The 10455-nt window shown below is 36.4% G+C and overlaps 1 protein-coding gene across 1 annotated transcript in view; it reads right to left on the bottom strand.

Moving 5' to 3' along the window:
- Positions 1 to 5189: 5189 nt before the first annotated feature.
- LOC148944287 (intraflagellar transport protein 140 homolog) overlaps positions 5190 to 10455 on the bottom strand; it is a 29652-nt gene continuing 24386 nt past the window's right edge. The window contains exons 4-6 of the mRNA XM_089099826.1: positions 8743 to 9153; positions 7272 to 7423; positions 5190 to 5348 (exon numbers count right to left, since the gene is read on the bottom strand). Of these exons, the coding sequence (XP_088955952.1) occupies positions 5279 to 5348; positions 7272 to 7423; positions 8743 to 9153 (633 nt within the window). The 3' untranslated portion in view covers positions 5190 to 5278. The remainder of the gene's footprint in view (positions 5349 to 7271; positions 7424 to 8742; positions 9154 to 10455) is intronic.

The raw sequence follows: 10455 nt of genomic DNA, 5'->3' as shown, positions 1-10455 counted from the left end.
CTACTTAGCCATTGTAAAACTGGCATAAAACTGAATAAGTTCAAGTAATCAGAAAAAATAGAATGTAAGCTTTCCCTAGTTTTTCCACCTTTAGTTCGCCCACCTTCTTTTTTACGGGGCGCATTTTCCCTTTAATTTACTCTATAAAATGTTTATATTTAGGAATCCCCCCCCCTACCAAAATAAGATGTAGGCATTTAAAGTTGGTGACGACAGCGAATATTGCCCCCAGTCTATGGGCTGCCATGGCCTTGGTAATTGGAACGATAAAGGTGAGCCTCTAATCGATTTTACGCTCTCGAATGACCTAGTTATTGGTGGGAGTTTGTTCCAACAGCGTGATATCAACAAATATTTCTGGACCTCTCAAGGTGGCGTCACCAGAAGTCAGATCACTGCCTAGCGAGTCGCAAATGGCACACTAGTCTCATGGACCTACGTTCACATAGAGGAGCTGATGCAGAGTTAGATCATGACGTGATGATTGCCAAATTTAAAGTCAAGCTGAAGAAAAATGTTAAACAAGTACCCTATCCAAAATCATCTTTTGACTCGGATAAACTACTTCATAATAAGAAGAAATTTCGTGATCGAGCTTTTTAACTGATTCGAATTACTTTCCGTGCGAGAAAATTCAGAAAAGAAGAACTGTAGGAAGCCGTGAAAAACTCTTTCATACAGTGGCGACAAAAATATTGGGGTACAAGAAACGCCCAAAAGACCAATGGCTCTCTGACCGAACTTGGAATCTCATAAAGGAGAGAAAACTTATAAAACAAACGCATCTTCAAAGCCAAACACCAGGCCGTTTAGTCTTGAAAAACGCACGCTACTGCGAAGCGGACAAAGCCGTAAAGAAGAGCGCAAGGAATGACTACCGAACCCTAATCGAGAACAAAGCCTAACTTGCTGAGGAAGAAGCCAAGTGAGCAGGATCTAGAGTCCTATATCAGATCACAAGTGACATCGTTGGAAAGAAGCGTACCGTCAACGGTCCAGTTTGGGACCCACCTGGCGTACTCGTGACCGAACCAGCAGCAGTGAATGAGTTATGGGCATCCCACTTCAAAAGACTCCTCAATAGGCCACTACCCGATGAGCATCCCGACATTCCCGTAACGCCATCCTTCTCCCTAAACATTAGTGTGGAGCTGCCAAGTGCTGCAGACTAGAGATTCAAGCAGCTGCCAAGAGATTGAAGAATGGTAAATCCCAGGGAGAAGACCTTATACCAGCAGAGATGATAAAAGTCTCAGTTGCAGCACTAATAACATCCTGGACCGCCTTCTTCGCTAAAATATGGGAACAGGAAAAGGTACCAGTTGATTGGAAGATCAGCATACTAATACGCCTGCTCAATAAGGGTGATGCCACTGTCCCAGAAACTGGCGAGGAATAAGCTTACTTTCGGATCTAAAATGAGCTTGAAAAGCACCCAAGAGATAAACAAAACGGGTTCCACCTGAATGGTTCTTGCGCCAATCTTATATTTACTCTGCGAGTCCTCGCTGAAGAAAATCGGGAATGGCGATCATAGCTTTACATGATTTTTATAGACTTTGAAAAGGCCTTCGACTCTGTAGATTGGGCAAGTTTGTGGTAGATCCATCCTTATTACGGGATCCCTAATAAAATCATCGCAATTATCATAGCTCTTTACGTGGACAGCGAGTGCTGCATCAAGAAACCGAAGGCCAAACCCGATACTTTCGAATTCTATTTAGCGTCAAATAAGGCTGTTACTTTTCGTGATAATCACCGACTTCATCCTCCACAACTCCGAGACCGATGGTATCATACTTTCTGCCGAGGTGACAATTGGTGACCTAGACTTTGCATATGACATTACAATGCTACAGTCATGCAAGCAACTAAACAGCTTCTAAAAAGCTTATAAACAGGGTTAGTGAAAAAGCAAGCCAACTTGGCCTAAGAATAAATTCGGAAGAAACCGAAACAATGGTGACTACTGATTCTCCACTTCATATCAGATGCGGAAATGAGAAAATTGAACAGATCGTGAGATTCAGGTACCTTGGAGGCATAGTGGAAAATACGGGATCAACATCCAAAGAAATAATGACCAGAATAGGTCAGGCGAACGCCGCCCTCAAAAGGCTCAAGTGCATATGAAGGTCAAAAAATTACATGACATAGCTTGAATTACGCCTGTTCAACAGCAACGTCATCCCGGTCCTCCTTTACACAGCCGAAACCTGGAGTTTGAACCAACAATAGGAGAAGAGAATCCTTGCATTCGAGAACAATTATCTTCGACGAATTTTAAATATTAATTGAGCAGACAGAATCACAAACGAAAAAGTCCACAAACTTGCCAACCAGCCTGGTAACTGATATCATTAGAGCTCGAAGGTGCAGATATATGGGCCATGTTCTCCGAATTCAGGACACTTAGATCCCAAAAGCCACCTTAAATTGGCATCCCAACGGAAGTCGAATACGGGGAAGACGTCGGAAAACTTTGCGACGAACATACCAGTCTGATCTGTGTAGTATCCATGCTTCTCTTCAATCCGATTGGGAAGAGATATAAGCAGCTGCCGAATTCAGAAAAGATTAGCGAAATCTCATGAATGCCCTGGGTGCCTCAGACGGCACAGGCAGATCGAAGGTCTAAGGTAAGGTAAGGCATTGTCAGAAAATAATATTCTGTTAAGCATTTAAGTACACAAGGGTCAAATAGAAAGAGCAGAAATAGTTAGAAAAAAGTAGTAAAAGGAAATAGTTAGAGCAAAAGCTCCCACCACCTAACATGTTTTCAAAATTTCTGATCAGTTTAACGTGGATTCTCTGACAAAGCCTCATTTCTTAAAAAAAAACTCCTTTTACATAGGACCTCTTTTTTTATTTTACCTTTGAAAAGAACGGTGTTTAGTAAACGCTTTGATGCTGAAATACGGACTCTACACATTTTGCAGTGTATTGGCGTAAAATGGGTGGGGAAAAAGGCATTTTTCTCAACGGCCTTCCTAAATTTTTAGAAGTAGATTTTTTGTGAATACTTCGTTGAAAAATACCTTTTTTTGGCATTTTCATTGAAAAAGAAAAGAAAATTACAAATTTCCCCACTACATTCAAAAAAAAGAACACATTTATCCCCCTAATTTTTATAAATTAACAGCACTGTGCAGTAGATACTTTGTAAAACAAAAAGAATTATTTCATGCTATCTCATACGTCTTTTACATATCTGGCAAAAAAAAAAACAAAAAAAGATAAAGCTAGTAGTGTAATCAAAATACTTTCTGTCGCGTTTTTGTGAGGTCTATATTATATCTTTAAATCAGGATAAAGAAAAAAGTAAAAATTAAAGGAAGTAAAAAAAAAACAAAAAAAAACAGTACGTTAAATCCTCTTGTCTTATGAGGGTCAGTACATTCGGCCCCAAGAGAGTCAAAGGCCAAACATTGATGGTAAAAATAAGCTTACTAATATTTTAGTATATACAAAAATTTACGTTGTTCCTCCTTGGCCAAAATATGTCTTTTATATTGCACACAAATCAGGAGAAAGCCTAGCTATCGGTGGCTTAGGCCTACAGAGAGCGTTTGATTCATTGATTCATGCGCTTATGTTGCTAAACTCAGCTAAAAGAGGAGTGAACTCAAATATCATTCGGGCTTTCCGTGATCTTTACTTTTGCCTTTGCGTGTGACTCAAGCTCCCTCCCGACAAAGGCCTTCCGCCAGCCCCACGGTCAGCTATGATACCAGTCCTTAAAGGTGCCGGTCAGGGGGCAGTTTTATCCCCCAATTTCTTCAACAACTACATTATTGAGCCTCAAGACAGCTGTCCTTCATCATGCATTCTCAGGTCCATTGACATCTCCCTAGTATGCTATGCTGATGACGCACTGAACCTCAGCCGGACGCTTAACCGCCTTTAAGAAATACTCTCATGTCTGCAGTCCAATTACGAGAAAGTCGGTCTGAGATTTAACTCCGAAAAGTCGCAAGTCTTGCTTTACAGTTGGAAGAATGACCCTCCTACTAATGTCACACTAGGTGATTGCTCAGTAAAACCAGTTCCTCAGTACCTCATTACAGCATACCCGCTCCCTCCTGATCTCACATCTTGAACGGCGAATTTCCAGCTCCTATGCTTCGATCGTTGAATCCACTTTGAGATTTAACCGTTCACTGCTGGCAAGTATTTACAACGCTACTGCTCTGCCACATATATTTCTGGAAATTATTGGCAAACCGTGAAAAATCTAAAATCCGCTCTTTATTCTTCCGTTTCGCCAAGTACCTACTAAAATTGCCACCTTGGGCAAAAAATAGTTTTCTGATTCGGCGCTATAATCTAGCGGACCCAAATCTATCTGTTGACACTTATTAGCCGGCAAAAAACAAAACCAGCAATTCTAAAGCACAACTGACCAAGTTTGCTTGTTTAATTTTTCCTCTGTTTTCTTTTTTTTCTCCTTTCAGAAGTTGTTGTCCTTGTTGCTATTTTCGACGAATTTTTTTTTTCTGTTGTTATTTTTGTGCACGTTATCTTTTTGTTTTCTCTTTTCGTACTGTTTTGTATACTATTTAAGAAGTTGTTGCTTTGTTGTTATTTTTTAGTATATTTTCTTTTTGTTTCCTCTTTTCGGATTTTCGTATACTCTGTCATTGTACATTTATTGTATACGACGGGTTTTCAATATATTATTATTATTATTATTGAGTTGTACATTGACTATATGTGGCCAAGTTTAAAATAAAAATGTGGAAATTTTTAAGAACTTGTAAGTCCACTGAAAAACGAATTGAAAAAAAAATATATAAAAAACGTCTATGGGCCTATAGCTTAAGCTTAATGCATTGTAAATTAAGTTTTAAAATATATAATATGTCTCATTCTTATTTGAAAAAATAGAAAGTTTTACATCATCTGCTTCAATTAACAAAAAATGAACCGAATAAATTGACAAATATTTAAAAGTTTACGCAAAATTTCACTTGTGATTCTTCGAAAAATTGAGTGTTGCACTGTCACCAAACATTAAACAGAATCAAAAACAGAAAAGTCTCCTAGCCAAACATTGAATGGCAAATCGGAGGTTTCCTAACAAGCAGAAAGTCAAACTGCACTCTATAGGCTAGATGCAGATAAATAGAATTTGCCATTTATCAATAATATAATCAGCTAAATAATACAAAAATAATACAAATCAGCTCTCTAGGTCTTCTGGTAGAAGAATTTGAATATCAAAACGTGGTTGGACTATTGTAATCCTAGAACAAAAAGTCTAAGTATTTACAGAGATTCAAAGCCTGCTAATTGTAGCTTCAATTTGGCTTAACGCTTCCTGAAGTTCAGAGATTTCTTCGCTTGACCTGAAATTAAGTTCTGAATCAAAGAACAAAAATAAATACAAATAAATCTTTACAGAGTGCTTTTTTAAAGAGTGCCTTATTCCTCGCTGTGTCCAAATATGATTTATAATCCTACACACAAGCATACAATCAGGCATACATTCCACTAACAAATGGTCTGTAGCCTGTCAACATAGTTTTCTCAGCTGATTTGAAATAAATCAAACATTCAAGAAACTGAGAAAAGTATAAAATAACAAATTCTAACGATCTTACTTAAAGATGGATTTCCATTCTCTTCCGATCATTCTCAATCCATCAAATTTTAAATCCTTAAATTTGAATTCATGTTAAGAAGAAAAAAAAATTACTAATCCAGTTTTCAAAAACACCTTTTTTGTTTTTATGCTAATTCTTTTTTCTTAGATCTTTGCACAGAAAATTCAACAACAGCATTGAACAGATTCTTGAAACTTTTGGAATGAGATTCTGAGGTTCAAAAGATCGTTTACATTTGAGTTTTATTTTTATAATACATTGTTGTCAGATCACAAGCAACGTGATGTGTATTTTGGTTCTTCAATTTTTACTGACTTCATCATACAGAAGTGATGTTAACGATACATACAGAAGGACTATTATTATAATGAATTGGAAGTTCTTGTGCTCTTAAAGTGACAAAACTGATCAGATGGGTAATCTATAGCACCATGTATACTGGACATCCCTGAAAACCCACCTGTCATCTGATCAAAATGTCAAGATGACTATTTTAAAGGTGGTCCATGAAATATATCTTTCGCAGCTATTCAGCTAGATCAGTGCAACGCCAAGAGCAGTAGGCCTACCCTCAAATTATGCAATTTGCTCACTTCAGTAGATGTTTTATACATATATCTTAAACGATAAAATAAAAGTTCAAAATAGGGATAAAATCCTTTTTAATAGACAGTGTATAGAAAATTCACAAAAAATACCAGATATTTTGGTCACATATACAATGTATATTACGTGTGATTAAACTCAATTAAAACAATTTAAAAAAAGGTTTACTTACGGAATCAAATAAAACTGAACATTTTTTAAATATCTAATTCTTTTCAAATAAAAGGCGGAAGCTAGCCTCTTTGACCTTCTTGGATTCGGTTCATAAGCATTCAATGATATAACATTTGGACAAAGGTCAACTACATTGGGTGAATTGAACTTAGTCTGTCAGATTTTAATAAATTATCATAGATAGAGTTCAGCCCAAATTCACCTGTATCCCGATTCAAAGCAATATTCTTGAATAAGATTTTCTTTATTTCAAGAGTTTCACGGAAATTTTGCTTTAAACCCCGATCCTTAGAAATCAAAGTGACATTCTCGAACAAAATAAAATGGTCTGGAAAATTGAAAATGTGTTCTGAAAGGGCTGAAGTAAAATCTTCAGATTTAGAATCTTGTTTTAAAGCCGAAGAAATAGAATCTTTATGTTGTAATAATCTCATTTCCAAACTCTGGTTAGTACGTCCCACATATGAGCTTCTGCAAGTACATAGGATCTGATAAACCCCACTTTGTTGCCCCAATGAAATTAGATCCTTCTTAGAATTTAGAAAACTACCCAAAGTATTATTACTCTTTAAAGCTACCCTTAGACCATTGCTTTGTAAAATTCTTTTAAGTTTTTCACTTAGCCCGGGTACTTATGGTAAGGAAGAAAAACATCCTTCTCCCGAGTTGTCTCCAAGACTTCCTTAGAAATCTCTAGAAACTTTTTTCTTCTTTTTGAAAAAGAAGTTTTCTTCTAGGTAGTTTTCTAAATTCTGGAAGGATCTAATTTCATTCATCGCTCTTTACTAGGTTGCTGCTATTGCTCCAGCCATAGTAACACCGTCCTACTTGCTTGAGTTCTAAACCAGAAGTAACACGTCAAATTGATCATTCTTTTAAAATTACCTTTTGTTTTGACAGAATGACTTAATAGCTTTTATCTTCTTATCGATTGCTTCTTTGCAGCTTGAAAGATTTGAAAACTTTCTAATTGCTTTCGCTGCGTCTTTAGAGTAGGAGAGTGCTTTTAGGAAATCTTCTTCGTCTTCAGCATAAGCCTAAAAGTAGAAATTTAATTGTAATTTTTTTATTTTTGCGTCTCTTCAAAATTATAAGCGGTAAAATATTTAGCTCTCCCCATGAAACGATTAAATATTTAGCTCCGTTCTAACTGAGGTAATTAAAAAAAAAGTGTGACAAAAACGCAAAGCTTACCATTTTATTTTTTTGCCATTCCTTTGTCCATTGCCTGTTCCCCCTGTAGTCTAGTTCAGTTTTGGGCAACAAACTTGTAAAAATGTATATGTGGTGACGCATTCCAGTCTTAGTAACTTTCTATACCCATATAGAAAGTTATTATACCCTTTCTTTGCCCATAATTTGAATTATTGTTGCCTTAGGAGCAACATTTTTTTTAAAATTAAATATAACTTATACAGTAATTGTATGGATTCTACCCATTTAGGCATTTTTTTAGGCTTATGACCAAGCCCATTCTCCAAGCATCGTAACCAAATAGTACAAAATTAAAATGTATATTGCTGAAATTAAAGAAAATTCTAAGCTATATTGTTAAGAGCAAAGGATATATGCGGTATTAACACTGCTTATGATTTGGGTACTACCGTTTTTTTAACATAAATCTGGTACTTTTATGATATACCCCCTACTGCTCAAGAAGTGAAGCTAGGTTAATTCTAATAAATATACCTGAGTATGATAAAATGTAATACTTTAGAAACAAATTTAGGGTATATATTTGTACATTAAGGAGGGGGGGTGTACAGCGGGTCTGGATGCAAAATGTGTTAGCTACAAAAGCTACAGTTCTGATATTATGAAGTAAAAATTGTTTTCTGACTTCACACTGACCAAATATTTTACCCCCAACCCCCTAATGTGCAGATATATAGCCCAAGTTATATATTTCCCACCTATTCTATCACTTCTCTTTGCTTTTCTCACGCTAAGTTGAAAGATACTAGCGAAAGAGACCGCTTTACAGTGTGCCAGTGCATGAACAACTTGAGCGGTAGGGGGTGTATCATACAAGTACCATAAATCTTTACTTTCCACACAAAAAAAAATTTATCAAGTGGAATTGAAATATTTCTTCATGTTTTAAACTTCTAGTTTATTATAATATAACTTATAATACAAACTTCTAATATAACTATAACTTCTAATATAACTAATATAACTATATAATATTATAATATATAACTTATAATATTATAATATAAACTTCTAGTTTATTATAATATAACTTATAATATAAACTTCTAACATAACTATAACTTCTAATATAACTAATATAACTATATAATATTATAATATATAACTTATAATATTATAATATAAACTTCTAGTTTATTACCTGTGCTGTAGATATGTTGAATAATGCCAGATGATCAAATGCTTTTGCTTTCGTGTAGAAACTAATGATAGTCTTCTCGTAGTGTTTATTAAGCTTCCAATTTTCGCTTTGAAGGTAATTAGCTGCAGACACATAGACTTCAGCGTGTCTTGCAGCCGAAGCATAGATAATTACTTTTTCTATGTCACCTAGTTTTTCAAGGGCTTTAATAGCTGAAGCTTTATTTCCAGACTGGTTGTATTTCTGGGCCGCCTCAGAGTAGAGCCCACTGTCCATGCAGAGTTCAGCTATTTTTTCAAGAAGTGCCGTCTTTCCATCATCACTGACATCATCTTTTATATCAAAAAGTTCTAAAGTACTGGAACATAGCCTTAGCTGATGTGTCTTTGCTAGTGAGACTGCTGTTTCGACCTAAAAAACGAAACAAGAAGAAGAAGAAGAACAATTCATGCATAAAAAGGACAAGATAAATAGATTGTAACTGGTCTGATGCAGACATAAAAAAACTGACAGTTTTTTTGTAACTTTGCTTACGACTGGTTTAAAAAATTCAAAGAAGATTAAAATGTGAATGTTTTAATCGCTCTAAAAGCTTGGGTTTATCAGCGAGAGCTAGCTCTTTCAGGTTCTGTGACGAACTTTTAAAATCCTTATCTAAAAAAAGCAAGCTTTTGGTTTTGAAAATAAAAAGTGGCATTCAAACTCAAATTAAAGGTAGATTTTCTTCCATACGAGGGAGGCTACCAGCCCCAAGGCACCTGCTCTTTACGCCGCAGTTCATAAATGGGTTAATGGACCCGAAACTGGGTAATTGTTTTCTAATCGGTTTCAAGTCAATACAACAAATTACCAATTTTTGGGCCCATTTTTAGGGAGCCCCTTCTCGCTTTTGGACAGGAACTTATGATTATAGGTTTTAAGCTATTCAGAAAATAAATTTCTTTTGGTCCGAATTTCAGGTGAACAAATTTTTTCCAATTTTTGCGCATTGAAGTCCCAAGGACTTACAAATATATATATTTCAAGCCGAACAAAAAAATCATTTCGGCTCATTTTCAGCACCGTTTTTGGAAGTCCCGTCTCCTAACTTAAACTCTTTTGTGCATTAAGGCCCCTTGGCCCAGGAACTTACGGATGCAAGTTTCAAGCAATCGAGAAAAAAACGAAAAAGATTTCTTATCCATTTTTGGTTCATTACATAAGAGCGGGTCTAGGCACCCCTCCCTGGAAATCTTCCCCGTGAAAAATTACTCCCCGTGAAAATAAACCTCCCGGAAACCCCCCGGGTAATTCCCCCAACCCTATCTTTCTCTGTGGCTGCTCAATTTTGCCTGTAGGGGAATTTTCCACGAGGGAATTCTTCCAAGGGCACTTTCCGTGGGGAAAAATTTTGCGGGGGGAAGGGGAGGAGTTTCCCACAGGGGAGGGGGGAGGATTGTCGGTGGGGTTTTGCAAGGTGGGAATTTCCTGGGTAAACCGTAGGCTCCCCGTAAAAATATAGGACAGAGCTTTTATTTTGAAGGTTTTGAAACTTGTAGAACCTATACATGCAACCTGTTTATGCATGCATATACATACATGGACCTATACATGCATTTATTTAAAAAAGTTATAACAAAAATCATAACGTTAAAAATTTCTTCTAATAAAATAGTGGATTAAAGGCTGTCGACAAGATATTGTCAGGGTGGCCACGGCCCAAGAGAAGACGAA

Source organism: Artemia sp. Qi Xiang Cuo, chromosome 14, assembly GCF_049724085.1.
Source record: "Artemia sp. Qi Xiang Cuo chromosome 14, ASM4972408v1, whole genome shotgun sequence".
Classification (NCBI taxonomy): Eukaryota; Metazoa; Arthropoda; class Branchiopoda; order Anostraca; family Artemiidae; genus Artemia; species Artemia sp. Qi Xiang Cuo.
This window is presented reverse-complemented; position numbering and strand designations above follow the sequence as displayed.